We start from the raw sequence: 27,950 nt of genomic DNA on the forward strand, positions 1-27,950 counted from the left end.
TTATAGCTAATCATGTTACAGACCTGATATCAATTAACTTAATTAATCACTAGATGTTCTCCCAGCTGAATCTTTTCAAAACTGCTTGCTTTTTTAGCCATTTGTTGCCCCCGTGCAAACTTTTTTGAGACCTGTAGCAGGCATTAAATTTTAAATGAGCTAATTAAGTGGATAAAAGTGTAAAATTTCTCAGTTTAAACATTTGCTACGTTATCTATGTTCTATTGTGAATAAAATATTGGCTCATGTGATTTGAAATTCCTTTAGTTTTCATTTTATTAAAATTAAAAAAACGTCCCAACTTTTCCGGAATTCGGGTTGTATATATATATATATATATGTGTGTGTGTGTGTGTGTGTGTGTGTGCGCGCGCGCGCGTGTGTGTGTGTGTGTGTTCTTACACTGAGCAACTGGTTCTTCTCTCTCTCAGCAGCATTGTGAGCACTTTCCTGCTGGACTCGGTGTTTCTCCTTGAGTTCCTCTAAGGATTCTGCTTGGCTTTCTTTCAGACAGGCCGTTTCCTCCTCATATTTGGCCCTGGTTCGCTCCAGCTCCATCTCATAGCTCTGCTTTTCCTCGCACAGCGACTGCCAAAACAGCACAGCTTCATTTACACTTTGTCAAATCTCGATACCTTGTTGCAAATACCATGATAATTGTTTCCTACTGGCAGTGACTGATTTCAAAATGCTATTTAGCAACAGATTGTGTACACGATATTTTCCAGTCTCCAGTCTCAAGGGTGTAACCAAATATTCAAGATTGTGGGGGGGAAGGGGGGCTAAATGTAAAAATCTAAGATTCTGTAAATGGAAAACCTAAATCAGCCATATCACCCTGGAGCCCAAGACCGGTTTCCCACTGAAGTTAAGCAGGGCTGAGCCTGGTCAGTACCTGGATGGGAGACCTCCTGGGTAAAACTAGGTTGCTGCTGCAAGAGGTGCTAGTGAGGCCAGCAGGGGGTGCTCACCCTGTGGTCTGTGTGGGTCCTAGCGCCCCACTGTAGTGGATGGGGACACTATACTGTCAACAAGCACTGTCCTTCGGATGAGACTTTAAACCGAGGTCCTGACTCTCTGTGGTCAGTAAAAATCCCAGGATGTCTTTCGAAAAAGAGTAGAGGTGTGACCTTGGCATCCTGGCTAAATTTGCCCATTGGCCTCTGACCATCATGGCCTCCTAACAATCCCCATATCCGCTAATTGGCTTCATCACTCTGTCTCCTCTCCACCAGTAAGCTGGTGTGTGGTGGGCGTTCTGACGCACTATGGCTGCCGTCGCATCATCCAGGTGAATGCTACACACTGGTGGTGGATGAGGAGATACCCCCGACAATGTAAAGCGCTTTGAGTTCTTAGAAAAGTGATATATAAATATAAGGAATTAATTAATTAATTAATTCTGAATGTTTATCGTGATGCATCAGTATAGCCTATCATGGCATAGAACTCTGTAATGATAAATATGTAGATTACTGTGATTATTGATTGAATGCATTGTTATTGTTATGTAATGTTTTTTCTATTGCTGCTGTAAAACCTTAATTTCCCTTTGGCGATCAATAAAGGATGTTAGGACATTTTAGGTCTTTTTTTTTTAGGATTTTTGATCGTGATTGTGAAATATTATTACAATTTACAATAATGTTTTCTATTTTAATATATTTTATTTAAAAAAACTAGTTTTTTTTCCAGAGATAGCAAAGCTGAATTTTCAGCATCATTGCCACATGATCCTTCAGAAATCATTCTAATATGCTGCTTTGGTGTTTAATAATTTTTGTTGTATTTTTATCAGTGTTCAAAACAGTTGTGCTGTTTTATATTTTTGTGGAAATTGCGATAATTCTTTTCAGGATTCTCAGGATTCAGGAAAAATCAGAAGAACAGCATTTATTTAATAAAAGTACTACTTACTCATTGCAAACTTTTGAACAGAAGCAACACTTTCTGCAACACTTGCAAAATCAATAATTGCTTTCAAACAGGTTTTAGTCCTGCCTCCTGTCTGCCTATTTTAAAAAAGAAAGAAAAACAGGTGAAAACTGATTGACCTTCTCCAAGTTGAGGATCTTCTGATGCTGTTGTTCTTCCACTGTTTGAATCTGTTTCTGAAGTCTTTCTCTCTCCTCCTCCAGCTGTAGGATCTTCTCCTTCAGGAGGTTCTGCTCGGATCCCAGATCCCTGATAGTGGCCTCGTGGCTCATTTGGGTTGCTTGAAGAGAGCCTATCTGACCTGTTAATTAAATACATGGGTGTTTTGTTAGATTAATGCTTCCTCAAAAAAATAAATATGGTACATTATTTGTGAACATGAAGGAGTCAATCGCAAATACAAAAAAAGGAAAAACAGAGTTAAATCCATCTCTGCAAAGCTATCACAAAACTGTTACCTCTCTAAAATCCTCTCACACTGCAGCTCGAGTGATTCAGTGTCATATGCTGAAAAAATGTAATTTGGTCATGACATTATTCTCACTGGCTTTGTGAAGGATTTCGTTGGCCTGCTGCTGAACTCGATCTCTGCTTCCCTCCAGCTCATATTCCGTATCTTTCAGCTGCATCACCCAAATCTCTCCATCCTGTATGGCCTCTTCCAACTGCTTGTGTAACTCCTGTAAATGGGAGAAAAAAATACTTTTTTGAGATGCATTATTATTTTTTAGAAAGCATAAAACTCATCTCAATGATCTTTACTTCATTCCATTATTTACAGTAAAGACTTATTAAGTACCAAAGACATTTTGTGTTTTTCAGCTATGGCTTATTTTGGAAATATTTACTCTAAACACACTTTTTACACTTATTCACTGATGCAATTTGCCCCTGAACTATGTACATGCATTACAGGAGAATTCTGTCAGAATGTTGAACTACCACAAATATTTTCATAACTGCCTAATTTACAACCCATCTCAGACTATGTACTGTGTTCAAAAGCATTCTGTAATGTAAATCCTATCAAATTTTAGACATATCAAAAAACATAAACCGCCTCTTTTGTCTTACTAACGCTTACTAAAACTTTTTGTGAAACTGCAGTTTGGAAATTCATTTTCATCAATTTCTTCTTCTTGTAGACAAGGACACTTTTGATAAAAAAAAACACTAATAATTTGATGATATTTCAGCTTTGCCATCACAGGAATAAACTGCAGTTTAAAATAGAAAACCGTTTTTTTAAATTGTAATAATGTTTCACAATATTTATATTTTTTACTGTATTTTTAATTAAATAAATGAGTATAGTGAGTATAATGATTTCTTTCAAAACCATAAAAGAATCTTACCAAACAAACTTTTGAATGGTAGTGTATACTGAAATGGTTTACTTTGATTATTGTTTAGATTATAGATATTAAAAATGTTTAATACTTATGATAGATTTCCATATTAAGATTTAAATTCTATGTCTGAGAAAAGGGTAAAACAATAAAAAGGTATATTAAAAGTAATAAAATTAAATTATGTAGACATTACCAATATGACTGTTACATAACAGAAATAAAAAAGTTCTGACAGTTTTAATAATCAACCTAACAAAAGTGTCTAGAGTTGAAGCAACACCGTTCAATGAATCTCCATGTTCTGAAATGTTCAAATTACTTTAATTGTGACTTCTGCATTGTTAAGAGATGCCTGCAGTCTGTTGGTCTTGTCCCTGCTTTCTCGCGCCTCGTCCTGAGCTCTGTGGAGTTCAGCACGGAGTTTACAAAGAGTCCTCTGAAGCGCCGACTCCTGCGCCTGAAACTCCTTCCTCAGTTCCACCTCCGTCCTCCTCCAGGCCAGCAAGTTCTCTGTGGTGAGCTGCTGCGTTCGCCTCATAGCCTCCAGCTCGCGTTCATAGAACCCTTGAGCCTTGCTCAGCTTGGCCTCGTATTCCTCCACCAACCGGACTTTGCCCTGCGTCAGCTCCTCCACGCGCTCCATGAGCGACTCCAGCTCCGTACGGTGCAGCTTGGCCAGTTTCTCCTGTTCCAGGCTGGAGGACACACTCTGGTTCTGCTGGCTTTCCAGTAGCTCCTGGACTTCCTGTCGGTGGACCGACTGGAGCTCCTCCAATGCCCGCCGTTTCTCTTGCTCAAACTGGGCTTGCACCTGGCTGAAGGAGCGCAGCTTCTCTTCGAACTCGTGCCGCATTTCTTCCACTTCACGGGACATGGAGACCACGCGTTGTGTGTGTTGGGCTTCCGTACACAGCTGTGTGTCCTCCACACGCTGCCGGTACATCTCGAACTCAGCCAGCGCTTGGCGCTTCATGTGTTCGTGCAGCTCCACGGATTCCTCCAGGGACTGCAGGCGCCGTTTCAGGTCAGCCTCATCCCCGATCTTGCTCTTGTAGTGAAGGATCTTCTCCCGAGCCTCTGTCAGAATGTGCTGAACCTCCTCATCATGGGCCTCCTTCAGAGATTGGATGGCATCTTCGTGCTCATCGTTTTTCGTGTTGAGGGCATAAATGACCTGTGAAAAACAGGGATGATGAAGAATCAGTTTTTATACAGCTGCAGAAAATTTGAAACATCACATTATCTCTAGACAGTCTGTCTCTCATTGCATTCCCTTAAAATATCTGTGATTTTTCGATCGGTCTTCATGTTTACTGAAAACAGCAGCTGTAGTAAAAATTGTACGATTATTTCACATGGAATAATCCATTTGTCTATACAATGAAAGTTAACCCCAGTGACTTCCACTATATATAAAACAGTTGAAGCATTCATTAAAAAAATCTTCTATTGTGTTCCAGAGTGGATATAATTAGTAAATAATTCTATAATTAGGTATACAAGGTTAAGTTCTCACTATTAACTTTATTAGTTCATTAGTTATTAGCATGCATATTACAAGCTTTTTGGCTGTTTATTAGCACTTATTAAGCACATTTTGATGCCTTATTCTGCATGACCATATTTTAGATCCCTTCATCCTACCCATACCCAGAGGCGGACAGAGTACACAGCTTCATTACTTGAGTAAAAGTACAGATACCCCTTGCTAAATTTTACTCAAGTACAAGTAAGTACTACAGTCAGATGTCTACTTAAGTAAAAGTACTGAAGTACTTGCTATTAAAAGTACTTGAATATCAAGAGTACAGGAGTACATTTTCTAAATATTGCATTACTACTGCCATAGTGCTTACATTTATGTACAGAAACCTCCTACATGGAGTTATGAAAGATGTTAATGTTAATACCTTGGAGAATGTAAAAGGAATTGAAAGTAAAATCAAGTCATTTTCATCTTTTTACCATGTTGCTTAATTTAACATTTCTCACTTGCCCACAAGGCAATAGCACAATGGCAACACTCTGACAAACCTCTGATAGAGTTTTAATGGATTTTTTGCACCCACATTTGAACCTGACTGTGTTAAACACACTGCATACTCAAGAACATCACAGCAAATGCTCAGCTTACATTAATGTGTAATATCAGAAAAGCAACAAAATGTAACAGCAACAAAAACATGAACAAACACTGAATGATTGTCTTTTTATTAACTTACATTAACACAGATTAATAAATGTATTGTTTCATGTTCGTTTGTGTACCACGCGCAAGGTTTATGAGCAAGTCCATGTCTTCTTCTTTGTTTTAAGTGTATCTCTGTGGCAGAATTACAGCGCCACATGTTGGCCTGGCATGTATACTACATCGTTTTGTGGTTTCGTGTGGACACGGATATTTCTTGAGACGAGGGAAAAAAAGATCGGATTGGGGTAAGCTCCGTCTCCGTGTGGACGGGAGTAACGGGTACTTACGGTTATGGATAGAAATGTAGCGGAGTAAAGAGTACAATATTTGCCTCTCAAATGTACTTGCGTAAATTCATGAGTAATCCCCAAAAATGATACTCGAGTAAAGTACAGATCCCTCAAAATTGTACTTAACTACTGTACTCAAGTAAATGTACTCCGTTACTGTCCGGCTCTGCCCATACCTAACAGCAACCTAACTAACATAAATAAGCAGCGAATTAGCAGTTTATCAAGGGAAAACTCTTAGTTAATAGTGAATGTGTGTTCCTTGTTCTAGATTGTAACTATTGTATTTGAAATCCACGGATGCAAACAGATAAAATATCATAAAATTAACACTTAAATGTTTATTTTTGATGTTTCCATTCCACTAGCCCAAAATAAGTCCAGTTATGGAAGCAAAATAACATAAAATCTCAATGCATGACAAAAACAATGTTTTTGCCTGTAGTGTCTTGCATAAGCCAAGGAATAATCCTCAAAACCACGTGTTCATCTTGGACACCTCTATAACTGCCTGGTTTGGTTCAGCCACTAAATCAGACATATAAGAAAACTGCAACAAAAGGAAAAAAAAGCCACATAAAAGGGAGGAAAAATCATTATGGATCTATCAGACCAAGGACACAACCTCTTTTCACCTCTGGCAGGCATCACAGAGAACTGCCAACCAAAACAGTTTCTTTCCACTGGCCCTTTCAATATAGTGCAATATTCTCTTAAGCATTATTAGGCAATAAAGATATAAATTATGCAACCATATATTAAGTTTTATGTTGTCTGAATACACTATATCCACTTTTCACACCCTTGTACAAATATTTAAATGTGTATTTATTTTTAGACTAGACGTTATGCATCTTCTTCTTTATGCATCTTTTTGCATACATAATATATATTTAGAGCATTCAAAGCTTCTGTAAACCAAATCAAATTCAATGTATTTCTATAAAACTCTTTCTGATCTGGACCAAACTCTTGATTAATAAACAAGAGTCAGTATTAAAAATTTCCTTTTGGAGCCAAGAGTTTCTCCAGCCAAGCATTTCATAATCATGACTGTCTTTCGTTGTGCTTAAGAGTTGCACATCAAAGCAAGCCGCTTTCACTTGCTGCTCTCGCGCTGCTGTTCTCCTTTTCATCTTTAATTGATTCCTTTCTGTTGCATCCATGTTATTAACAAACTGTAAGGACGCTCTATTCTGCACAACTGTAGTTATGGAAAGTAGCTCTACCTAGTCTAATTAGTGTATTGATATGGTCCATGCCAGTTTCAAACCCATGAAACTGGATTTTCCTGAACAAAGCTTTTATTACCATAACTTACCATATTGAAGAAATGGATTAGATGTGATTTTAAGTCTGAGAAACCTCAAGGGTACTTTAATAGCTTGAAAACATACCTACCAGTTAATTATCATGTTTATACTCAATGACTTAATGGTGCGATAGGTGACTGTCTTCAGAAAAAAATGTTGTTATGCTGGTTAAAAGTCTCTTCACATCCCGATAGCAGTGGTCTAAATGTATTCATCTAAATGTACATATTCTGTGAAAGGCATAGGACCAAGAAATGATCATCCAAACCCAATGCTCAGTCCGAGTTGTCTCGCCGGTGAACAACACATGATGTAGCCCAGCGGTTCCCAATTCCAGTACCCGCGCACATATTTTGCATATCTCGCTTGGTAAACATAACTGATTCAGATAACCAACTTGTTAGAAGTGAGCTACGTGCATTAACTGTGTTCCCTACACCGTGTTCATTGCTCCCTACTCTCATAGCAGGGGTTAACTTCACTTTAAAACATGGGCTGGAATTGGGAACCGCGGATGTAGCCTATTGTAGTAATGTTCTCTCTAGTATTCTGGTCTGTGAGCGTAAATGCTTTCAGGGGACGTGGCTTTGGACACAGATTACAGGGAGGGTGTGACTTTCTATTTTAGTGCTATCAGGCTAAAGTTAGCATTTTCCAAGATCTCCTACTGCACCTTTAAGATAATCTTATGAGAACATTCAAACACAATTTCAACTTCATAACATACTCCAAAATACTTTGCATTACTTATTAAATAAATACAATATCACATCTTCTGATAAGTGCACACCAGTGTTAGTTTAGTACAATTGAGATACTTTTGTAATTTTGTTAATATTTTGAACAAATTTTAATTTTTTATGTTCTTATTTAAATTTTAGTAATTTTGTTGTGTTTTTGACTTTTCAAATATTAATATATTAATATATATATATATATATAATTTTTTTTTTTTGCAATGTTTTTGTTGCATTTAAACAGACCCCACTACTAGAAAACTAGAATGAATACCCGCCACATTTCTGTGAAAAACATGCCTACTTTTTGGTAAAATCTTTAAAAGATTCTGTCTGTTGGATATTGTTTACATCAAAAGAACATATAAAAAGCATCTGAAAGGGACATTAATAGGTTACATTTTGTTATTGTTTTCATACATCCAGGTCTGGGACACTAAACATTAAAACAAGTGAATATGCAATCTTGAATCCAAAGCAAAGATAGCTCTCATGTTGATCTTAAGTTACACAGCTAAATGAAATCAGAGGTAAAAACTAAAAAGGCATATGCACTTTTGATTAATGTGGATGTTAATATTGCATATTTGCATATTACTTGTATATTTTTATGCAAGATACAATGCTAAATTATTTTTCCAGAAATTAATCACAGGTTAAATGCATCTTGAAAACCTTGTCTGGGATTATAAACAGATTTTTGCAGGGGAAAAAAATTGCAATATGTAGGGCATCATCTCTATGGGGGATAAGGATTAAACATCACGCAGAATTCTGTTTACAGTGTTTTCATACTAAAGTTGAGATACTGTTATCAAAATCGCACTGTGATATTACCTACCTTAGTGAGTTGTGCTATTTTTTTACTCATCTTCAGGTGCAGATCTTGAGTGTATTCCATAGTCAGCGCAGATTCGTAGAGTAAATGGCTGGATGTGGAGCATGGACTGGTGCCTGATCCAGAAGCAGTAGCAGCAGCAGCAGCGGGAGGGTTGATGCCCGGAGCAGCGCTGTACGGCGGCTGCCAGCCCGTCCCCGTCGCCATCTTCACGTACTGCCACGATCCCAAATCCTTCGCAGACAGGTTAAGGATGATCCTGCGCCATCAGTATATCTGTCATCCATATGAATTCATGTAAACCCATCATGCTCTTTCTCTATACGTGTCGAGCTACGACTGTTCACCTGTCTCTCCACACATTCAGTATTCTTCTTAGCGTCTGATATTACGTGATACAACTGATACTACGTGACAGATGTGGTCGTTATTGGTCTACATCAGTCAATTATCAATGGCGGGAACCGAATGACAATGAACTAACTGGGCGCTAAAATGTAACATTCGAGCATCATCACATTCACGCACTGTGGCGGATGCGGCGCGAGGAGAGAGAGCGCGCGCGCGCGCGAGAGAGAGAGTTGTAAATGACGTCAGAGCAGTACGGTTTCCAGTGGCGCGCATATTGGAAAGCTCTCGTGATTATGATTTGTATTAATATGTAAATAATATTTGACCTTCGATCGTCTCAGTCTGTAAAGATGAGCTCTTGTCCTTCAAGGCAGCCGGAAGTAAGCTTGTGTTACTGAATGACAATAATAACCCGCAACAAACTGTTGCACACTGTAACATGAAAAACTTGTATCGATGTTACTTCAGTAACACAAGCTTACTTCAAGCTGCCTTGAAGGACAAGAAAACTCAAGTCACAAACAGTCCTTATGTGCTTTTGATGAGTAATTACTGCCATCTACTGGTGTTTGAGTGATATGGTTTTACTCATGATTACTACAGCCAACCCTTTTTGTTTATTTCAATAAACCAAAAGGTTTTTTTTCCTTCTTCTTTTTCTCTGGGCTCTTACTATGTATATGATATTTAGGAAATTATTACAAGACACTGCAAAAGATTTATCTAAAAGGTGCGGTGTGGGTCAACATTGTGCTTTCAGCAACACACCAAAGTCAACTGCTAATGCACACCTATAAAGGATCCTAGAGATATAATTTTTGAGCTCTGAAATCTTGGTTGCCTTTACAAAATGGCCTCCAAAGATCACAAAGCATACATTAATATGTCTCTAATCTCCTGTTTGGAAACTCACAAAACCAAGTAACAGGAAACCACAAACATTATCAGCAGAAGAAAGATGATATAATCTTGTCATCTTCCTTCTTGACGCTGATGGTCTTCAACCCTTCTACTTCTTATTTGGTCTGTCATTTTCATACAGTTCTGCAGCAGAAAAGCATGTTGGAACATGAATTAGGTGTGTCTTCCAGCACAAACAGCACATTGCTTAATCGTTTTATTTCTGGATGAGAAAAATTAAACAGCAAATTTCATTATCGTCGGAGTCATTATCAGTAAATGTCAATGCATAATTCTTAATGAAAGTTTTATGCATTTTTAAGCTTAATTTTCATTATTAAAACATTATTTTCACTTCTATTTGTTGTGGTTTAGGATACTAGGTTACTCCTGAAGGACATGGGTAGGAAAAGATTAACTTTATTCTCAAACTGAATGTTGACAGATGACGTCACACCGTGTGAACCGTCACTGCCCTCTTCCTCAATCACGCGAAGGCAGCTGAACACCTCAGAGGGAGTTAAGGTAACGTGTGCAGTCGCAGATTCATAAGGATTTAACGTGGGTTGACAAATTTCTGATTTGAGGTAAACGTGGTGGTTTGGTGGCAGCTTACCTTGGGGAAAAGTTCTAGCCTGCTGGAAAGCATTTGTTTTTTTATTGACCATGATGAAACAATCCAAAAGTACACTGGAAGTGATTGACTTGAGCTTTCTGTCTGCTGAGGAAGAGGCAGCCATCCGTCAAGTGCTTCTGAGAGATGAAGATTTAAAACGACTGGAGGGTGGACGAGTCAGGTAGGAAATGGTTGTTTGAGCTTCACAACAGATGGATGATGTTTGAGCATGTTTGGTTGTTACGCATGCTTACCACACAAACCCAAGCACTGATGATGTATTTTCCTGTTTTACCCCATGAAAGTTTTTAGGAAGTAATTGGTTACTTATGTATTTATAACGCATTTTAATTGAATTTATTTGTATTTAAATTTAAAGTATTTTAATTTAATGTAATAATTTAAAACAATTTATATATGTATGTATTTATATAAGTGTTGGCATTTTTGTATATCTAACGTTAAACATGTTGGCTTTTGAGAAAAATCTTAGTTAAAATTACTAAATTCGATCCAAGACTGTCAGCAGTGGTGTCAGTTGGCGTTTGGCATGGTGGCACATTAAAATTGTTAATATGTTGCTGCCATACTTCAGCTTGTTGTTATGATAAGCCACGTGTGAGCATCTGGTGTCTCATATTTAGTGAAAATAACATGTGTTCTGCATTTGCTACAGTCGGCCTCTGAGGGTAAACTGTGCTTGCATAAAAGAATAGTTCATCCAAAAATGTAATTTCTGTCATCATTTATTCCACCTCAGGTTGTTCCAAACATATAAAAGTTTCTTTCTTCTGTTCAACTTAAAATGTTATTTTATGATGAAATATCATTTTGGGTGAACCCTGTGTGTGCTTTTTATGACACATCAGGAAACTGAGGCAGTCTGTCCCTGACCTCACACAGCTGAAGACCTTGTCAGGTGAGTGGTTTGAAGAGCTCAAGGTCAAGCGATATGGACAGCAGACGGATGTCACAGCAGTGGTGAGGTCCTCCATGAGATGGAAGAAAACAGCAGGTATGCAGGAGTTCATGCCTTCCTTATTGAGCTCATGCTGTTATCTTTGAGTACATACACCACACCTCTCTGTCATTTAAAATTTCTTTTGTATTCTGATTGAGTCATATACACATTGCCCTTAGTTACTGTAACTGTGAAACTTGATTTCACTGTTGAGTGGATATGAAATACTTTGCATCTAGGTTTGAATCAAGCAGTTTTGAATATGTCAGAACTGATTATATTTGCCATTTCTTTTTCAACTCAGCTCATAAACCCAACCCGTTCCTGAATGATACACTAGACGAAAACAAAGAACGTGGAAAGGAGGATCACAACACACTTTCAAAGTAATGGCCTTTATTTTATAGCACTGACATACCAACCAATTGAATTTTAGATTGATTTTCAACATGTACATTTTTAGTACATAGATTAATGCAGGACAGACAATGAATGTCTGTAATGATTTTTTCCACTGTAGACCGTCAGCTGACCCTAGATTAATTCATCCAGCCCTTAGTCAAGAGGTCTGTCTCATTTTATATATATTTTTTCTGTGAATATTTAAAATGTAAGACCAGAATTGTATTTTTATATGATTTCATCTTTTATTATTTAATTTAATTTAATTTTATCTTTATTTATTTACAGCCATATCATCAATACACTGATGAGCACTTTATGGACAGTGGTGAGTTTTAATCACATGAATAAACATGGATGTAATTTTTTATATAAATTAGTCATTGAGTATTGAGTAATCGTGTGTTTTGTAGAGAAGCACAATACTGTTCAAATCTGGGGTTGGTAAGATTTTTTTAAATGCTTTTAAATATGATCATAAAGTCATGCTTTTAAATAAGATATATATATAATGATTGTAATTTTTTGTCCTGTGAGGCAAAGCTAAATTTTCGGCACCATTAATGTAGGTTTCAGTGTCACATGATCCATTGAAATCATTCTGATATGCTCAATTGGTGTTTCATAGCAATATTTAATTAATTGTTGTTCTATCAAGTAAATGCTTTTTTCTTAAAAAAAAAAAAACCCTGCTCAACCCAAACTTTTGAATGGTAGTTTATATATAAAAAAAGAAAAAAATAACTGTATCATTTGAGTTCAATTTGGTGATGTTTTGGTCATAATTTTAGTACAAATGATCTGTGTTTACAGAGACTTCATCTGTTCCACGAATAGCTGGAAGAAAAGCAAAACTACAAGCAGAATTTGATGGAAATCGTGTCCTCAATGGCACTGACCCACAATGCAATTCCTCAGAGGCACAACCCAAAGAGCTCTCAGGTGCCCAAACAACCACTGTTTTTCCCTTCTTCAGTGCAGCTCAAGACACTAAACCTGAAAGAGGCACCACAAAACATGCAACAAATCCAGAGCCGAGGAGAAAAGTTTCACTCCCTCCAGCACTACGGAAAGACCAATCATTTGAAGAGAACTGGGTGAAGATCTCCCTCGAACCGAACACCGTGAAACCTGTGCACGATGAAAGCAATAGTGTTGGGCCTAATCAAAAAGAGGTAAAACTGCATGTTGAGAATACAGAGGCCTTAATGAAGCAGGACACATCAAGTCCAAATATAGAGCCCCCATCTTTAAATTTCATGGATCAAACATCATTTCAAATTGTATCTCAAGCTGAACCTAAAGATTTTTTTTTAGAAAGATGTTCATCAACTGAGTTTCAGAATCAACAACAGACTTCCTCAGTTTGCACCAGTGATGGGCCAGAATTGACTAAACACTCAGATCACAAAGCTTCAGGGAAGGTTAACAAGTATACTAATGCTTTCCAAGATAGTATATGCAGAGATCAGCAGTGTTCAGCTGACTGTACGTTTAGAGAGGCTGAGAGCGATAAACTGGGTCCCTCAGACTCTGCTAATGAGCATGATAAGAGAAAGATGGACTCCAGAGATATTGTTAATGATGAGGCAAGTTCAGACAGGAAGGGAGGTGAAGGCAAAAATGTAAGCGCTGATTTGCTTGCTGAGACAGATACAGATCAAGTAGTTGAGTGTGTAGCTGGTGATGAACAAATCAATAAGCATTCTTCTGCAGAAAAAGCATCCCAAAGTCATTCATTAAAATGGGGGATTGAAATAGATTCTCATGAATTTCCCTCTGACACTCTGCAGGGGAAAGATGCTTCCAGGCATTCTGGCAATGACCGACCAGTGGAAATGGAAAAGAAAACACCCAATAAAAACGAGCTGTTGCAGAATAAAACAGCTGATATAAGTGTAGTAGATGATTCCAAAATGTCATCATCAACTTCAAAACCAAGTGTCAGTGACAAAACTGTTCAAAGATATCTGGATGCACACGAAGAGAAAGAAAAAAGAAAGTTAAAGTCATCAAATGATCAGAACTTACCGAAAGACACTAACAGTGAGGGTCAAGTTTTAGCAGAATTAAGCCAAGACTATCTTTCAATGACAGATGATGGGAAATTAGTGCACATTGGAAATGCTGGAGTGCAAGTTAACACTAAACATATCGACAGAACTGTTGTTGAACCAACTCAACCTGCTAAACTTACAAGTGAAGATGATGCTGGACTGGGTGAAGGTTCTTTAAAGATGAAGGATGAGGAGAATGATGCTGAAACCGAGCAGAGGACAGAGTCAGGTATTCTACTAAGTGCTCTGTCAAGAGCTCAAAAATCAAGACCACCCGTCCTGCAGAAGATCACCGTTCAGGAGCCAAAGCAGGAGACTAGAGATGATACGGTTCCTACCATAGTCATTATGACATCTGAATCTCCAGATCCAACAGAAATTAAAGGTAAGCGATAATGAAATCTTTAACATTAGAGGCTGAGACTAATTCACCCTGTTAGCTCGAAGTGTGAAAATGGCATATCTGATTTCTGAAGTGCCCTCAAGGCCTGATATTTGAGAGAGACACTCCCTGTTTTGTGTGTCTGTTCATTTAAGCTCAGGTTTAACCTGTTAGATTTCTCCTGGTATATATACATGGATTTATATCTTATCTGAGCTTTATTCTTTGATTTCTTTAGGACAAAAACACGGAGTGTCAGATCTAGAGGCTTTACTTAAGGGATCCACTTCTAAAACTCCTTCCAACATTGCAGATGCTTGGGAGGTGAGCTACGGCAAATATAATTTAAACTGTTGCAGCCCTTGAAATATCATTTCATCATTCCTTTTATCATCTACTGCAGTTTTGATTAGAGTAAGTTGCTTGACTGTCAAAAGTAACCTTATGTTTTGCCTTGCTGTTTTTGATTATGTTGAAATCTATGTTACAGGATGAAGGAGTTGATTCAGATGATGATGATACTTCACTGTCCAGCTATGGGTCGGATCTCTCTAGCAGAAAAGGCTATTCGGCTAGCGCATTGTCTCTTAGTGATGTGAGATGGACTTTTTTTATTGTTAAAGATGTCTGAACTTGTAAGTTAGCTGATAAACAGTTTATTATAAGTAATTCCATTCTAAATTTATGGTTCAGCCAAAGTTGACCTGATTGGGAGGCACCATAAAGCCATAGCAGTAAATCAAAGTATGAATCTAGATATTAAACATCCAAAATTAATCTCAATGTCTAAAACACTTTTAAACACATTTAAATAGCCCTTAAGTGGTATAAAATATTTGCATTACATTGAATTAGACACATAAAGGCAGTTGTGCTCCAGTGGGGCGCAGGTTCAAGTACAGACTTCGTCATTTCCCGATGCCATATTCCCCTCTCTCTCTCCCACCCTTTCCTGTCATCATTCACTTTCCTATCCAAGTACAAGGCAATAAAAGTCCACAATTAAAAAAGATGGTGTTCCAGAGATTTATCTTGTTCTTTCTTCCCCCCCATAAGCGCACCGGTAGTTTGCTGAGTGTGTACAGCGACGCAGGGGATTTTGGGAATGTTGAAGTGCAGGGCTCTGTGGAGTTTGCAGTGATGTACAGCCCTGTTGGAGAGCTCATTATCATGATTGAACAGTGCCAGGAGCTGGCCATAGCTAATCCACGTAAACCACGTACTGACCCGTGAGTTCTCAACCTAAAAAGAATTGATCTATCCATCTATCTATCTGAGTGTCTGTGTATCTGTCTATTTATCTATCTACCTGACTGTCTGTGTATCTATCTATTTTCAGTTATGTAAAGACCTACCTCTATCCAGACAAGTCACGTCGCAGCAAAAGGAAAACTTCCATTAAGAAACGGACCGTGAATCCAGTTTATGTGGAATCTCTGAGAGTATGTTTCTCTCTGTGACACTTAAATACAATTATCATATTTATATTTAATATAACCTTGCATGTACTGTAAATCTCTAATCAGTACAAGGTGAAGCGTGAAGAACTGCCGGATAAGACTCTGAATCTGTCCGTGTGGCACAATGACTCCAGGGGCCGAAATGTGTTCCTGGGGCAGGTTGAGATCAGTTTTAAGAGCTGGGACTGGGGACATGAGGCTCTCACATGGTACAACCTACAGCCAAAGGTACACTGCCTAAAATGATTGTGTGATTAGATTAAAAAACATACTTTTAAATGATTTTGTGTTTTGGAACAGAGCCTGTTGATATCTCAGTCCAACCTAGTTCTCTGTTGTAATAGTATATTATATTTTCTTTTGATTATAGACCTCTGAGAATCAAGAATCGAAAGAGTCTAATGGATTGTTTTCAGTTTCACTGAAATATGTTCCTCCGGTGTCTGGTACAGTTTCAAATATTGATGTTGCATCTGTGTATTTCATATTATTTTGTTAACCTAAGTTTAGACATGGGGCTCTTTAAAAAACAAGCTGTATTTGCTGTAAACATGTCATTTGATTTCAGGTGGGTCGAAGAGCAACACTGGGGAGATTCATGTGTGGTTGCGGGAGGCCAAAGAATTACGTTGCCTGAAGCCTCAGGGAGTCGATTCTTTTGTTAAGTGGTGAGGGTGTGCCTGTCATCTGTTACGGACATGACTTTCAAAGCAGCTAAAGCCATTGTTTTCTCCCTCTCTCACGCTTCCTCATTGTCATGTTTGAAGTGTCATGTTTTTTTGTTTTTTTGGGTTAACTATCAAAATGACATGAGAAGAAAGGAAATAACCCAGGTGACCCATTTCATTCATTGTGTTTGGTTTAGAGGACAAAAGTAAATACGGAACTAACTTCATCGTAACTCATTTTACACATGGTCACACTAAATGTTTTAATACAGTGTAGTTTTTTTTTTTTTCTTATTTCACTCTTGAATCAAAAGAAGGAAAAAAGTTAATGATATTGTGCAATTAAAATTAAAAGGAAAAATTATCATTACTGTAATGCCTCCAGTAGTTTTAAGTAAAACTTATTTTGAGGTTACATTATAAAAATAATGTTTTTTTTTTTTTTTTTTTTTTTTAAGTGGCTGTCAAATCGATTAATCATGATTGATGCGTTTACAAAATATGCGTGTGTACTGTGTATTTATGTATATATAAATACACACACATACAGCACGTATATATTTAGGAAATATATGTAATATGTTATAAATCATATACATATATATATATATATATTTACACGCACACATTAATATTTATTAAATGTATACATTATGTATATTTACAGTATATATACAGTCGTGGCCAAAAGTTTTGAGAATTACATAAATATTAGTTTTCAAAAAGTTTGCTGCTAAACAGCTTTTAGATCTTTGTTTCAGTTGTTTCTGTGATGTACTGAAATATAATTACAAGCACTTCATACGTTTCAAAGGCTTTTATCGACAATTACATTTCATTTATTCGAAGAGTCAATATTTGCAGTGTTGGCCCTCCTTTTTCAGGACCTCTGCAATTCGACTGGGCATGCTCTCAATCAACTTCTGCGCCAAATCCTGACTGATAGCAACCCATTCTTTCATAATCACTTCTTGGAGTTTGTCAGAATTAGTGGGTTTTTGTTTGTCCACCCGCCTCTTGAGGATTGATCACAAGTTCTCAATGGGATTAAGATCTGGGGAGTTTCCAGGACATGGACCCAAAATTTCAACATTCTGGTCCCCGAGCCACTTGGTTATCACTTTTGACTTATGGCACGGTGCTCCATCGTGCTGGAAAATGCATTGTTCTTCACCAAACTGTTGTTGGATTGTTGGAAGAAGTTGCTGTTGGAGGGTGTTTTGGTACCATTCTTTATTCATGGCTGTGTTTTTGGGCAGAATTGTGAGTGAGCCCACTCCCTTGGATGAGAAGCAACCCCAAACATGAATGGTGTCAGGATGCTTTACTGTTGGCATGACACAGGACTGATGGTAGCGCTCACCTTTTCTTCTCCGGACAAGCCTTTTTCCAGATGCCCCAAACAATCGGAAAGGGGCTTCATCGGAGAATATGACTTTGCCCCAGTCCTCAGCAGTCCATTCACTATACTTTCTGCAGAAGATCAATCTGTCCCTGATGTTTTTTTTGGGAGAGAAGTCGCTTCTTTGCTGCCCTTCTTGACACCAGGCCATCTTCCAAAAGTCGTCGCCTCACTGTGCATGCAGATGCGCTCACACCTGCCTGCTCCCATTCCTGAGCAAGCTCTGCACTGGTGGCACTCCGATCCCGCAGCTGAATCCTCTTTAGGAGACGATCCTGGCACTTGCTGGACTTTCTTGGATGCCCTGAAGCCTTCTTTACAAGAATTGAACCTCTTTCCTTAAAGTTCTTCATGATCCTATGAATTGTTAATTTAGGTGCAATCTTAGTAGCCAAAATATCCTTGCCTGTGAAGCCATTTTTATGCAACGCAATGATGGCTGCACGCGTTTCTTTGCAGGTCACCATGGTTAACAATGGAAGAGCAATGATTTCAAGCATTACCCTCCTTTTAACATGTCAAGTCTGCCATTCTAACCCAATCAGCCTGACATAATGATCTCCAGCCTTGTGCTTGTCAACATTCTCACCTGAGTTAACAAGACGATTACTGAAATGATCTCAGCAGGTCCTTTAATGACAGCAATGAAATGCAGTGGAAAGGTTTTTTGGGATTAAGTTAATTTTCATGGCAAAGAAGGACTATGCAATTCATCTGATCACTCTTCATAACATTCTGGAGTATATGCAAATTGCTATTATAAAAACTTAAGCATCAACTTTTCCAATTTCCAATATTTATGTAATTCTCAAAACTTTTGGCCACGACTGTACATATTATGCAAACACAGTTGATTTGACAGCCCTCTTTTTATTTATTTAACTGTAACAAAAATAATTAAGACATTTTATTTTTAAAATTATTTATTTTGTTTGATTTTGGGGTGAATTATGACCTGGACATATTCATACAGGTGAGATTCACTAATTATATGTTTTTTTGTTTCTTAGCTACATTTTACCAGATACCAGAAAGAAAAGCCGCCAGAAGACTCGCATTGTAAAGAAGACTCAGGACCCTGTGTATAACCATGCCATGGTGTATGATGGGTTCAAAACTGGGGAAGTCAGCGAGGCCTGCTGCGAATTGACTGTTTGGGATCACAACACACTCGCCAATCAGTTTCTGGGAGGTCTGCGTCTCAGTCTCGGAACAGGTAACCAAACCTTTTCTTCATTGCAGCTGTATTTTGAACCTAATCTATATTTAACCTGATTTTTGTGTTCATCCTGATCTAAAAAGCTGATGGCAGGTTTCTTGAAGCCATTCCATTAACGGTGTCTCTCGTCACTTACAGGACAGAGCTATGGCAAAAAAGTTGATTGGATGGATTCGATAGATGAGGAAATTCAAATATGGAAAAGAATGCTGGCCAATCCAAACAGCTGGGTTGAAGGAGAGCTTCCCCTGAGGTCCTCCATGACCCCGAGGAAATGAACCTTCTGACAAATACAATAAAAGAAATAACAACTTTTGGTTACCAAAACAAACCAATCATTTTCAGTTACCAAATCAGTTTCTTTATTTCAGCCCTTCTCAACAAAAATGTATTTTTCTGCAACTTATAAAGAGTATATGAAATATGTTGAGAACTTAGTTTGAACATCAGATATGCCTATTTGCTATCGAGAGTATATGTAGACAATCATGCTTAATCATATAAAATAATTTATCCATACATAGATTGATATGTGTTAAGATATTTGATTGTAGTGATTCATTTTAAAATAAAAGTTAAAGAAAACATTGATGTTTTGATTGTTCTTTTAAAAAAAAGATAATCATTTAGATATGTGTGCAGTGTGCGATTTGTGAAAAAAGCAGGGGAGGCGGGGTGTGTTTTAGAACATTGTAATCATAAATCATGAGAACATGAACTCGATGATGTCATGCACTAATTAGCATATTTTTGAGTAAGTGCATCGTATTATATTGCCTCCCTATGCTCACATACTGCAATTTAATTAAGCCATTTAATTTAATTCTCAATAAAACTGTTTTCATTACTATATTTTAATGTTTCTGTTGTCAGACAACAGAATGAATATTATAATGACTGAAACGCGGTCCATTAAGATTACATAACCAGCTGTCAAACGTTAATCTGCACTAATGAAATCAAATACACATACTATATAGTCAGTTGTTGTGCTGTGACTGATGTCGGCTATACTTGCTTGTAAAATAGAGTTAGAAGCAACAGAATTTTTTTTTTTTTTTTACTGAAAGTGCTGCTCCTCTCTGCACTCGCTGAACAGAACAGAAGCAGAGAGAGAGGCTCGCCCTGGGTAAGAGAGACCTCGCGCGGCAGCACCAGAGAGTCTCAGAGACTTAATAATGATTGCCCAAAAAGTCGCTAAATTTGTCGCTAGTCGCTTTTTTGGAAAAAAAAATTCGATAAATCTAGCGCCAAAGTCAAGTTAGCAACTCCACTGCCCAGCGGACCGGCTTCAACCGTCTAGCAAGTGTTGATAGGCTATTACTCGTAGTGATGGGATTTATGGCTCTTTGAGGGGATCCGAAACTTCGCGATCCGTTCCTTTCAAAGAGCCGTTCAAAAGAACGGCTCTTTTGGCTCTTTTTAAATATTTAGTCAGTTTTAAGAAGCCAGCTTGGGGGCATCTCAGTTTATCCTGGAAATAATTACTGGGAGGAAAAATGAGGTGAGATTTGTAGTCAAATAATTAAAACTCAGATATCACACACCAATATCTGAGTTTGAATTATTCTGAAATATTGATTATTACCTCGTTTGTCATGTGTGGACTATATTCCATAGGGTTGCACAAATCCCTCTGCTTAGACAGTGACATCACTATTTTGGATTTACCTTTAGTACAAAGTGTGTGTGTGTAAAGCTACGTTGACTTATGTTATTCATACAATACCTACTCAAATAAACATCAAAAACAAAGCCGGCTGCAATGAATTTCTGTGCAAAACAGCTTTTACTACAAACACTTTCACACAAGAACATTGTTATCACACAAGAACATTTTGATAGAAAACAAAAAATATTTAAAGTAGATAAAATTAGAATAAATAAAATGGAAATGTCTACATACTACATACTAATACTACTGTAAACTTTGCAAATAGGACATCAGCCCCTTCAAGTCAATGAACAATAACAAAGTGGGCTGCAATGAACATGCACAACTAATAACTAATAACATAACGCTATAAAGGGTTGGCCTGCGCTGGGTGCGCCCCTCCCCCTATAACTGTTCTGTCTCGCGGAGGAGCTCATTTGTGTGCATCTGTGTGAAACACGCATAGGAAAAAAGAACGACAGAAAGAACGGCTCCCCTCCAGCCGCGACTCGGCTCCCATCGTTCATGTTTATGAGCCGTTCAAAAGAATCGGTTCGTTCGCGAACGTCACAACTTTAATTATTCGTGAGGTGTAACCAATCAGATAGCGCCGTGGGCGGGACATTGAGCAAGTCTGCAGAGAGGTGAATACAGAGAGGCTGCGCGGCAGCTATATCAGAGCCAGCCAAAGTAGTGCATTTTAAAATAAAACTGACTTTAATCAAACCACGGATCCGTGATACGTTTTGTGATCCATCTCGCCACTAGTGTAATAGCACTGATCACTTGGGGGGGGGGGGGGGGGCTAAAAAGAATTAAGCAGAGGCAAGGATATATTGACAAGAAAGGGGGAAATCCCATGCATCCCCCCGGCAAATCGCACCCTGTGTGTGTGTATATTTGTGTGTGCGTGTGTGTACACGGAGTATGTTGCATACATTTAAAATTTTTAAGAACTGATCTGACCTGAATGTTTCATTCGTTCCAAGAGAACTTTTCGAATCTTCTGTCGTCATGGTAACATGAACTGAAGCATGCCTCAGCATTTTGAAGGTCTGGTTGCAATGTGTGGTAAGTTGCTAACTTCTACTGCAGATGGCGGTATTTCACACCTTCATTGCACTCCCCTTTTCCAAGACATTTCCTCCCAAAATATAACGGAGATTGAGAAGTTCTGGAAGTCCACAAGTTTGAGTTAGCTGACGTTTAGCTTCCCCTTTTCTGACTCAGTCCCTCCAGCCGATAGGATGAGAGGAAGTTCGCCGTAGAGAATATCATTTTATATCGAAACTGCTAATTTTTGAATTCATCACTGAAATGTGCTAACTTACAGAAGTTATCAAGAAGTTTGGCGTTTTTAACGACTTTCCAGGTAAGGAATGCAAGACAACATAGTCACGTATTGGAGATATGCTCAAACTTAAAAGGTAGTATCATACAAATGGTATTGGCCTAACTTATATTGTGTATTTATGCATGTTTTATTAGGCGATTTAAAAAAATGGCGATCGTTTGTTTATAATCTGGTTTATTTTTTCTTTCTTCATTTATTTATATATATATATATATATATATATATATATATAGTTTGTTTACATTTTATTAGTTTAAAACGTTGATTTTTTTTTTAAGTCACAGCAGTTTTCCATAAATAGTGTATTTTTGTGCTAAGATAAAAATACTATGTATGTAAATATTTTTGAAATATTTAATCCTTTAGTATATGTGTTTTAACCTTTTTACTTGTTCTGAATTTTATATAGTTAAAATAAAATCGGTTAAATATCTGTTGAAAAGTCAGAAAACCCCAGTGCATTCATTCAGAGCAGGAGCTGACCCAGGAACATTTCTGCAGATGAGCCAAGGACGTATGTTATTGGATTTGGCAGTAATATGGGGAGCGAGGAGACCACTCGGATGTGTTTAACACTTGACTTCATCTGTGTTTATAATACTCATTGAATTAACTTTCTTTGTCAGCTTGAAGGTTGATCATCTCCTGTCTAATCCAGAACATCTTTCATCATGGGTGACTGGAGTGCGCTGGGGAAACTTCTTGACAAGGTCCAGGCGTACTCCACAGCAGGAGGCAAAGTCTGGCTCTCCATCCTCTTCATCTTTAGGATCCTGGTCCTGGGGACGGCGGTGGAGTCCGCCTGGGGAGACGAGCAGTCGGCGTTCAAGTGCAACACGCTGCAGCCCGGCTGCGAGAACGTGTGCTACGACAAGTCATTCCCCATCTCCCATGTGCGCTTCTGGGTGCTGCAGATCATTTTTGTGTCCATGCCGACCCTCCTGTACCTCAGCCATGTCGTGTTCCTCATGCACAAGGAGGAGAAATTGAATAAAAAGGAGGAGATATTACAAGACATCCAGAGCAAGGGAGGAGATGTGGATGCACTCTTGAGGAAAATTGAAATGAGGAAGTTCAAGTACGGCCTGGAAGATCACGGGAAGATCAAAATGAGAGGAGGGATATTTTACACATATATACTGAGCATCGTCTTGAAGTCCATATTTGAAATTGTTTTCCTGTTGATTCAGTGGCACCTTTATGGATTCACGCTGTCGGCCGTTTATACGTGTCAAAAGTTCCCCTGTCCACATAAAGTAGACTGCTTTTTGTCTCGTCCCACCGAGAAGACGGTTTTCATCATCTTTATGTTGGTCGTTTCGCTGGTCTCACTGGCCCTCAATGTCTTCGAGTTTTTTTACGTGATTTTCAAGAGGATGAAGGATCGATTCAAAGAGTCAGAGAAAAACTTTGATAGGGCCTGCCATATCAAGCCTTGCCCAAGGAACTTGTCCAGTTACGGGTATTATAACGACTGCTCGGCCCCCGTTCCTAATCTGGGCTATAACCTAAATACGGGTGACAAGTCCAACTCCTCTGACAATTATGACAAGCAGGCTAATGAGCAAAACTGGACTAATTACAGTACAGAACAGAACCAGCTGGGTGACATCCAGCACTTTCCGTATTCTGAGAAAGTGGCTCTGGGGAAGGATCTTCTGCTGCTCAAAGAGCTTGAACCTCGACCTAGTAGTCGAGCGAGCAGTCGGGCCCGGCCGGATGATCTTGACATCTAGCAGACCCCATGGACTATTTCTACCTTTCACAAGTGGTGAATATATATATATATATTAAAAAACTGTGAAAAGGACACTGGTCACTGCATCCAAAGAATATTGTTTAAGCATTTATATTTATTTTATTTGTTTTTGCTATTGTGACTCATACCAAACAGTTTTTGTTAAGTGAACTGTATTTATGAGCTGTGATTGTGAAAATGTAAATAATTTCACAGGTTCGCTCTAAAATAATTATTGAATACAGTTTATGGGTAGTTTATGCGTTTGTATCCATTTTCTTTTTCTTTTTCTTTTCTTTTTTTAAGGTAAAATGTATAATGAAAATTGTATTTCTTAAGTGCAGCAACAGGTCAGGATTTCCTTTGAATTTTTCAGCATTTTCAGCACCATTTTGACTTCACTTCACTAAACACAAAATCTGCAAATATTCTTTATAGTCTCTCTAATTTATATGAGATCATAAAACTGCATAGATAATAATTTAAAGTATTATTAACACTACTATAAGTAATATCTTTCTCTCTCGCTCCCTCTCTCTCTAAATATATAATTTCTATCTATCTTATAAAAGGGCTTTAAATGGAGTTAATCTGGTTATTGTTAACTTAAACTAAAATACTTAAAATATTCTTTTAACTTTTAATTCTTAAAACTGGAAGAAAATACATATTTTATTTCTTGATGCGTCAAAATAACTTAAATGTATTTAGACAAAAAAAATATATAAAAATGACCAAAAAACATCAAAATTACAAAAACTTTAAAAAAGGAAAAATATTAAATATTTTAAAAATTAAAATACTAATAAAAACTCTAATAATATTTCAATGATAATAAAAAAAAAAACATTTGATTTCCAAAAATGATTTAATGTCAACTACCCATATGCATTTTAAGTACAGCACATATTTTTTATTTTTCAGAAAAAATTGGTGAAATCAAGTTAGATGTTTGTTGTTTTTCAGCACACATAAATCTATCTACTTTAACCTTACTGGAATAAATTAAGATCATTCATTCTACTCCAGCAGGAACTTAACATGAACATTCTTTTTTCCATTCTTTTTTTTCCGACAGCATTTTTCCATTGTGGGAAGTTAGCCAGAGCATATAAATGGAGCACTGTTTTCTGGAATCTTTACCGTAACTGTACATAGTCTTCTGCTCTGGACCAGTAAAGACCAATGTCAAACCACCTGACTGCTTATCAGAGCGAAGTGTAAAGTGTTGACATATATGTTGGTTAACATATTCACATAATTCACAAGTGGCAAATTAACTCCCTCTGACTGACAAATGAAAGCTCTAAAACAAGCCTGAAATTAAAACGAGATAATTAGATGAAACTTTTCCCTCTGTTCTAAGAATTTCCTATTTATTCGAAAGACTAAATGAAAACACATGCTTTCACTCAAGTCTGCCAGCCACATGTGGCTGAGCAAAAAACCCTGTGAACTGTGTATGTGTACTTTACTCTGAAATAGGTTTTATTAAATCTGGGCTATGTGCATCAAGGACATGATGCAGTTACGTAGCATAGAAGGAATTAAAGTGAGTATTTACTATCATAAGTAAACATTATACATTATCAAAGGCTGATTTCAAGCATTCAGATATCTTACAAGGTAAAACTGTTGGCATTTCTCGCATTCCTCATTTGGATGGTCAAATGTGACCTAATGAAATGTGCCTCTTGTAAACCTGAATGTTCTTCAGTCATGAAATGAGACTTTGAAGGAGGTTTAATAACTCAGTAAAACACCATCTTCGTTTTCAACCAAAACTCTGCCTCAAGCTAGTTCACGATTTATAGCCTGGATGAACCCACCACACCAAAAATTAAGTGTTTCAAAAGTGTTTAGCATAATTGTTCTACACTGTTAATTGAACAATAGAAACTGAAAAATGCATCACAGTTTTTCATCAATAATTCTGGTTTATGTTACTCAGATTATGTTTTTCTGGTTATGTTATTCAGATGATCTATCTGTTTATCTAAACCAAAAAATCTCTCATGTTTTCAAACATTGTAATGCCTATATATGACCTTCAAATGTCAAGATTTTCCACTGAGACTGTCTTGAGAAAATGTAAACTTTAAATTCCATTTTTGGTTTAAAATAGAAACTATAAAGTACACATATAAAAGGTAAGTACAGCCAAGCTCATCTTTTACTCTCGCTTGGCTGACTGTAAGATGCGAGGCGGCCGGACATACCTTTCAGCATGCCAGTTTAATTGAAAACAGCAGAGTCTAGTTTTGTTAGTTCAGAACGTTCTACCATAACGATTGCATTATAGTGTGCCATAGTATAAATTTGCGGTGTCTAATTGTGTGTGCCTTATGGAATAGCATGTTTAATATCTTACTTGCATACATAGCAGGACCACAAACTGTCTAAAAATAAATGTTTTATTCTCAGTGGCATGGGGTGCATTTTTGAAGAAGTGCTTAAAGGCTTTGTAGAAACAGATTGTCTTGGTCTATTAGGTGAACTTTACATGACATTAACATCATCCATTTTAATAACATTAAATATTCACACTAAACCCAAAGCTCCATGGTTACATTCATGCTTTCTTCTTGGTGATGTATTTGGATTAAAACAAGGGAGTAGTTATAGGCCTTATGGTTTGTGGGGAGGTTTTTTCAGCAGCAGCAGTACAGACTGAAGTCAGCCCGACATTAAGCGGCATCATGTGATTTCCTCCAGCATTTTAAGCCGCTCCAAAAATTTTTGGATACTTTTGAGGGTGAATTTATCTTCTGCTGTAGGAATGAAATGTGAAGAGACTTCAGTTGTTGAGAAACAAAGGCAAAGGGCATGGCTAAGGCTTTGATAAGCTTGAGTATCATCAATCAAATGGCTACCAAAAACATAATGAGTTTAAAGATGGCAAAGTCACTTTTTACGGAGGCTAACAAAACTGTTATAACTGTTTTTGGGCTAGTTTTTAACGGAATGAGAGACACACATTTTGTACAGTAGATGACTTATGTTAAGTTACTACTTAACCTAATCTAAAGCAAGAAACAAACCAAATTTAAATTAGAATATACTGTAAAAAATATATTCGAAATAACTACTTTACTGTAGCTTTTGTTTTTGTCATTTGCTGTCTTTGTCTGTATGATTTTGGGAAGATTCTTCCTACTTTATTTTTGTTTGTGTGTGTGTGTGTGTGTGTGTTCCAGTGAAACATAAGACAAGATATGAATTAGGAACTATTATTTATTATTATTATTTATGTGAACTAGCCCTATGGTCTGATTACATGGCTAAAAGAGAATTGCTTACAACTAAATGTGTCCAAGGCAGTATGTAGGTTTTTAAGTCTAACAGTATTATTAAAGAGCCGGATGTTTACGCATCAGAGGTGAGGTAGTCTCAGCCTCAGATGTCACCCTCACAAGGTTTGGCTAGCGAGATAGGGTGAGGTTGGAGGTAGTGCCTCAATATAAATATCTGGGAATACTGATTGATTCTAAACTTAGATGGTTGAGTTTAATCTCTATAATTTTAAGTTTACTAGAGATAATATGTCATTAGACGCAGCTAAGATGTATATACTCTATATTTATTTCTCGCATGACTTTCTGTTTAACCACCTGGTCTCAGGCGAGTTCAGTGACTCTAAATCAATGAGAGTCCCTATACAAACGTACACTTAAAGTCTTCGATAAGAAATCCGTACATTACCATCATTGTCTTATACTGAAAACATATAATTTGTTAAGTTGGGAGAACATGATTAAGTGTGCAAATGTATGCTTGATGTATACAATTATGTATGGTTTATCTTCTCCCTCTCTTGGTCAGTGGTTAGTATAAGAACAACTGATTATCGTTCAACACGTGGTGCTTTTTTTTATACAAGTCCTTTTAGCCAGTCAGCTTTTTCTGTCAAAGCTGCACGAGAATGAAATAGGCCTACTATTCCAACAACTATACGAGATCTAGACAAATAGCCTATGCTTTATTTAGGATTCAATTGAAAACTGGTTAATTAGTAGCTAGCCTAGATTTGTCAACATTAGAATTGTATATTTGCTAGCTATCCTATTATTTATTGTATCTTGTTTGTATTGTCTTTATTTGATCCTATTGTTTTTTAATAGAATACTGTA

At 37.4% G+C, this 27,950-nt stretch overlaps 4 protein-coding genes across 7 annotated transcripts in view; 3 read left to right on the plus strand and 1 right to left on the minus strand.

The window, feature by feature from the left end:
* Positions 1-9,205, minus strand: part of fam184aa (family with sequence similarity 184 member Aa) — a 31,015-nt gene extending 21,810 nt beyond the window's left edge. For all 3 annotated transcript variants that reach the window (XM_059520057.1, XM_059520056.1, XM_059520058.1), the window contains exons 1-5: positions 8,660-9,205; positions 3,607-4,461; positions 2,480-2,615; positions 2,055-2,236; positions 403-588 (exon numbers count right to left, since the gene is read on the minus strand). In XM_059520057.1, the coding sequence (XP_059376040.1) occupies positions 403-588; positions 2,055-2,236; positions 2,480-2,615; positions 3,607-4,461; positions 8,660-8,863 (1,563 nt within the window). In that variant the 5' untranslated portion in view covers positions 8,864-9,205. The remainder of the gene's footprint in view (positions 1-402; positions 589-2,054; positions 2,237-2,479; positions 2,616-3,606; positions 4,462-8,659) is intronic.
* A 1,095-nt stretch (positions 9,206-10,300) lies between these two features.
* On the plus strand, positions 10,301-12,098 carry LOC132112534 (synaptotagmin-like protein 1). Its single transcript, XM_059520054.1, has 4 exons — positions 10,301-10,704; positions 11,393-11,538; positions 11,789-11,870; positions 12,005-12,098. The coding sequence occupies exons 1-4, from the start codon at positions 10,574-10,576 to the stop codon at positions 12,081-12,083; spliced, it is 438 nt and encodes a 145-aa protein (XP_059376037.1). The 5' UTR covers positions 10,301-10,573; the 3' UTR covers positions 12,084-12,098.
* A 566-nt stretch (positions 12,099-12,664) lies between these two features.
* Positions 12,665-19,661, plus strand: si:ch211-266g18.6 (synaptotagmin-like protein 2). Of its 2 annotated transcripts, XM_059520053.1 has the most exons (11): positions 12,665-13,061; positions 13,680-14,328; positions 14,564-14,649; positions 14,816-14,920; positions 15,382-15,554; positions 15,665-15,767; positions 15,852-16,013; positions 16,156-16,231; positions 16,354-16,453; positions 18,866-19,071; positions 19,213-19,661. In XM_059520053.1, exons 2-11 carry the CDS (start codon positions 13,725-13,727, stop codon positions 19,350-19,352), a joined length of 1,755 nt encoding a protein of 584 aa, XP_059376036.1. In that variant the 5' UTR covers positions 12,665-13,061; positions 13,680-13,724; the 3' UTR covers positions 19,353-19,661. The 2 variants fall into 2 exon arrangements, with proteins under 2 accessions (XP_059376036.1, XP_059376035.1); XM_059520052.1 differs by having other exon boundaries at positions 12,665-14,328.
* Positions 19,662-21,771: 2,110 nt separating this feature from the next.
* Positions 21,772-23,868, plus strand: gja1a (gap junction protein alpha 1a). Its single transcript, XM_059520055.1, has 2 exons — positions 21,772-22,100; positions 22,709-23,868. The coding sequence occupies exon 2, from the start codon at positions 22,754-22,756 to the stop codon at positions 23,816-23,818; it is 1,065 nt and encodes a 354-aa protein (XP_059376038.1). The 5' UTR covers positions 21,772-22,100; positions 22,709-22,753; the 3' UTR covers positions 23,819-23,868.
* The last annotated feature ends 4,082 nt before the right edge of the window (positions 23,869-27,950 follow it).

Source organism: Carassius carassius, chromosome 32 (genome assembly GCF_963082965.1).
Source record: "Carassius carassius chromosome 32, fCarCar2.1, whole genome shotgun sequence".
Taxonomy (NCBI): domain Eukaryota; kingdom Metazoa; phylum Chordata; class Actinopteri; order Cypriniformes; family Cyprinidae; genus Carassius; species Carassius carassius.